Source organism: Mytilus edulis, chromosome 9 (assembly GCF_963676685.1).
Source record: "Mytilus edulis chromosome 9, xbMytEdul2.2, whole genome shotgun sequence".
Classification (NCBI taxonomy): Eukaryota; Metazoa; Mollusca; class Bivalvia; order Mytilida; family Mytilidae; genus Mytilus; species Mytilus edulis.
In genome coordinates this window covers 35,780,157-35,784,563 of record NC_092352.1, presented here as the reverse complement: position 1 = coordinate 35,784,563, position 4,407 = coordinate 35,780,157, and the positions used below count along the sequence as shown (strand labels likewise).

The 4,407-nt window shown below is 33.0% G+C and overlaps 1 protein-coding gene across 1 annotated transcript; it reads right to left on the bottom strand.

The window, feature by feature from the left end:
• Positions 1–245: 245 nt before the first annotated feature.
• On the bottom strand, positions 246–4,170 carry LOC139488243 (uncharacterized). The gene is made up of 3 exons (XM_071273725.1): positions 4,016–4,170; positions 1,362–1,482; positions 246–507 (listed from the first exon to the last, which is right to left on the bottom strand). The coding sequence occupies exons 1-3, from the start codon at positions 4,073–4,075 to the stop codon at positions 302–304; spliced, it is 387 nt and encodes a 128-aa protein (XP_071129826.1). The 5' UTR covers positions 4,076–4,170; the 3' UTR covers positions 246–301.
• Positions 4,171–4,407: the final 237 nt, after the last annotated feature.

Sequence of the window (4,407 nt, the reverse complement as noted above, 5' to 3'; positions counted from 1 at the left end):
ATGCCCCTTTATAACATTATATGATATGCAAACGTGGGCAACATCTGTGTTCCATGGACACAGACACATTCCCCATTTATTTTTATAATTTTGTAAAATATTTTACATTGTTATAAACCAAATATGGTATAAAATTGAAAATGGAAATGGGGAATGTGTCAAAGAGACAACAACCCGACCATAGAACAGACAACAGCTAATGTTTGGTCTTGTCCTGGAATTTGAAATAACAAGACGTAAGCCAGTTTTTCAGGCCAAATCTTCAGCAGATGTTTATTGTTTTTTTTTTTCAGTCTGTACATTATGGTGCTGCTTTGCATTCACTGTGCCAACCAAAAAGCATACTACGTTTCAAGATCGTCTTGATTGGGGCAATTGTCAGAGGAGGGAGTGTCGGATCCTGGACAGCAGTACATTTCAAACCAGGTGCACACCCGCAATGGCCATTCATCGTAGCTATACCGCTGCAATGTTCACCTAGGGTTCTATATTTTTCACACCATCCACCTGAAATAGAAATATTAAAAAAGTATAACAGCTAATTTTCTTATGCTTGTAAAGGAAAACTTGGATAGGCTTGCTTGCTCTGTTTGTATAAACATTAATTCAAGCTTTGTCATGTTTGTAATTAACATTGACATCTTCAAACAATAAATATATAGGCATATTTTAATCTGTATATATTGTATTTAAATTTGATTGGACATTGTACCAATTACAATTGTACAATATACAAACTAAGCAAGCAAGCTAACCAAAGTCTTGCTTTACATGCATTAGGAAACTAGCTGTATTTATATTCTTGAAATTGGTCGATTGATGAACACAATTCAAAGGATAAGCATTATGTGCGCACAGAAATTGTTTCATGTAAGTGTACAACTGTCGCAAAAAAGGTTGAAAAAGGTATCAAACATTTGAATAGAATAGCGCATATAAAGAATTTATTACCTAGCGTTATGTTATAATTGAGATGCGGTGTCAAACCTCGCTTCCGTGGCACCAGAGATCCACCTCGTCGGTTTTTGATGGGGTTCATGTTGTTCAGTCTTTATGGTTTATGTAGGGCATTTTGTAATCGGTTGTATGTATTCGTCTGTTTTTCGCATTTCATGATGTTTATCGTTTATTTCTTTCATTAAACATTTTGTAACCTTTGCCTCCTTTTAAAAAAACCCAATTGCATGTTATAGTTTTTTTAAAGTCATTTATATTCATATACTAGTAATGTTCATGTGCTAGGCAAAACATACCGCTACATGGAGCATTATATGTTGTTAAACTACTGGTTTATTTTCATACTTGACATGTAGAGATATTTGAATGAATATTCATATAAGATATTTTGGATGCATACATACCTTGAACCATACCAGCAAAAGGAAGAATGGCGGCCTGTCTTTTTTTACTTGCTACCATAGGTCCTTCATGATAGTAACAACACTCGTCTGAGGCACACTCTGATGCATGCTTACACTGGACCTAAAAAATCCAGCAAAATCAATTTTATAGTTTCACTTAAACAACATATTTTAATAATTCAACAGAATTATGAAGAACATTTCAAAATTCAATTGAAAATCTTATAGCAAATCTTCCGATTACAGATCAATTTACTTTTGAAGTAAGAAAATGTCCAATCACCAGAAAAACAACCATGTTTTAAGGTCTATAATTGATTTACTCTCGGTGTATCTTTCCTAACCTGGCATCACAATACAAAAATTAGTGTATTGGAAACTACCAGTCAAATATAATAATAGTTTTGAATCTTTTAAAAGGACAAAATGGTATAGTAGATTGAAATAAAAAGGGGTCATTATACAATCTTATGTACAATAAATTCTTTTTTTACTTTGATTAAGTTTAACGTCTGAGTTCAGATCTAAGATGCTGATTGCCTGATTGTTGGTTGCATAAAGTCCATTGGCAAATATTTCATGCATGTCCAAGACGAGCAAGTAACCCGTATTTTATTTAGAAAATTTTATTTTAATTTGTGGAAGAAGTGAACTTTGTTATCATAGATTTCCAATATTGTAAAGCCACCCACCCGCCACTCAATTACCGAGGCAAGTGGTTTCCTATGTTATACCATTCTTCATCCAAAAAGGTAACGGGTGTCGTTATGGCTGGAGATAATGAGTTAATTGTATAACTGTACAAAGTTGAGTTAATTCGGATGAAAAATTTAACCAGAGTTGTCCTTGCTCGAATTTTGACGTCTTTTTTTATCTGTCCTTTGCCGGTAATACAATACGTCCAACAAATTAACAGTTGAAAGTTTTCTATCTTACTGAAGTTAAAAAGAATACATTTTTTTCGCGTTACTTAATTTCTCAATCTTTTACTGTCCTTATCTAGTAACCTTTGTCCTATTGTATTACATATTGTCTGACCGGTTTAAAAACAGTTTCAAAGTGACCGATCAAATTTGTAAAAATGTATATGTAGTTAGTTACAGAACAATCGAAAAAGAAGTCGAAAAATTGGGACTAAAAGCGCAATCAAGTTTACACTAATGTATGTGCACTGTCAACTGTAGCTCGCGTCACATGTGGGGATATTCCTATTGTAAAGTTCCTCAATGTATATTTTAATTGTATATCTGAACCAGTTGTTATCTACCGATAGAAAAAGCTGTTTATTGTTCCAATTCTGATGGAATTTACTATTCATAAATCTCACGAATGATAATGTCTTTTAAAAGTAACACGAAGTATATCTGTAAGATCATTATTATAACGTGTATAACGAAACAGTTGTTACTAAACACTCCCACTTTGTTTGCATTCAGAGATAAGACAGCGTTGTCCAAATTCCATTACAGCCATGTTGTACCATATCGTACTTACTTCGACGAACCTATTAAAGGTCCCTAAATGACAAAAAACGAAAGAAAGAAAAAAAAAAACCCAATGCAAACAACAAAAAACTAACTGCCTGATTCATGTACCAAACAATAAAGGGCTAGAGGCTGTTGACAGGCACATAAAAAATTGATGTGGCGGGGTTAAACATTTTTGCGATCGCTCAACCCTCACATAAACAGGACCCACAAGGGACAATGGTGAAACAGCACAATATAAGAAAAAATAAGTTTCCATTGGCTTGTAGAAAGCGAATTACATCTAATGAATTGAGTAGACTAAAATATCGATCAGTACACATCAAATGGACACAGCTCAAAGATGTCTTAATCAAACGTCAAAATACAAGTAAACTGTTTCGACCGTATGTAGGATCACGAGGGCTCATAATTGTTCACACGTAGCAATCTATTTTTAGTATTTTTAAATTTTCAAAAGCAAAATCAATGTTAGAACCAATGAATCAATATATAACTTTTACTGCGTATATTGTCCAATTGATGACCATTACAAATAATACTATTCAAAAGATTAATGTATTTACAGATGACTAATCAAAGTAATACACAAAAACTGGCATGGGAATATGTCAGATGGGAAGAATATTAAAATCCTGTATTTTTTGTAGACCCTGTTTCTAATTTACCTATTAGCGTCGATTACAATAAAAAGATCGAATGTTATAGTACCAATGAAGCAATATTTAAATTTTACGACGTATATTGTGTAGTAATAATTTTATTCAAAAGGTCAATTTATTTACAGATGACTAATCAAAGAAATACACGAAAACTTGTGGAATTAGTGAACTCCAAAAGAAGCGAGCCCAGATGCACCGAGAGAGCAAGTGCCTCATTCTATGCATGCAAATCCGTAATCAAAATGTCAAAATGGGGATTAAATAATTTTTTTCCGCAAATTAGACGTCTTTTCTTGTATCTGAAGATCTAAGAACGCGAGATCATCATGGGCATGATCATGTGGAAATGGGAAATGTGTCAAAGAGACAACAACCGGACCAAAGAGCAAATAACAGCCAACAATAGATCGTCTAGTTTGGACATGCACGATCGTGACGTATTAATTGATATATCTAAACACTTTTCGGAAAAAAAACATCCGTACATAGAAAAATATTTTCATACCTTTAATGAAGAAGCGATTGCAATAGAAATCCCGAAAAGTACAAATATTTCCTTCCACATTATGATTTTCAAAGTGTAACACCGACAGTACTAACTGAACCAGAAGTTTGAAGTGACAATCTAACTATATTTCAATGTTAAAGATAAGTTACAGATTCTCTGATAAGATTTTCTATCTTTACTAAGTAGACCAGTTCAAGTTAGACACATTTGAGAACGAATTCCTTATAACAATCAAAATTATGTTTTTTCTTCTAAAACTGAACATTTACGTGTGGGATACTATGACAAAGTAAAGATGATATAATATAAATAGTTTTCTTCATATACTTGATTGATAAGGTTTTTTTTCAGTTAAAAGTAAAACACAAAAATACTGGACTCCAAGGAAG

Coding starts and splice junctions, on each gene's coding strand:
- LOC139488243 (XM_071273725.1), bottom strand. CDS start 4,075: ATGTGGAAGGAAATATTTGTACTTTTCGGGATTTCTATTGCAATCGCT. Junction 1,483..4,015: donor CAATCGCTTCTTCATTAAAG/GTATGAAAATAT, acceptor TGGATTTTTTAG/GTCCAGTGTAAGCATGCATC. Junction 508..1,361: donor TTTTGCTGGTATGGTTCAAG/GTATGTATGCAT, acceptor TTTCTATTTCAG/GTGGATGGTGTGAAAAATAT.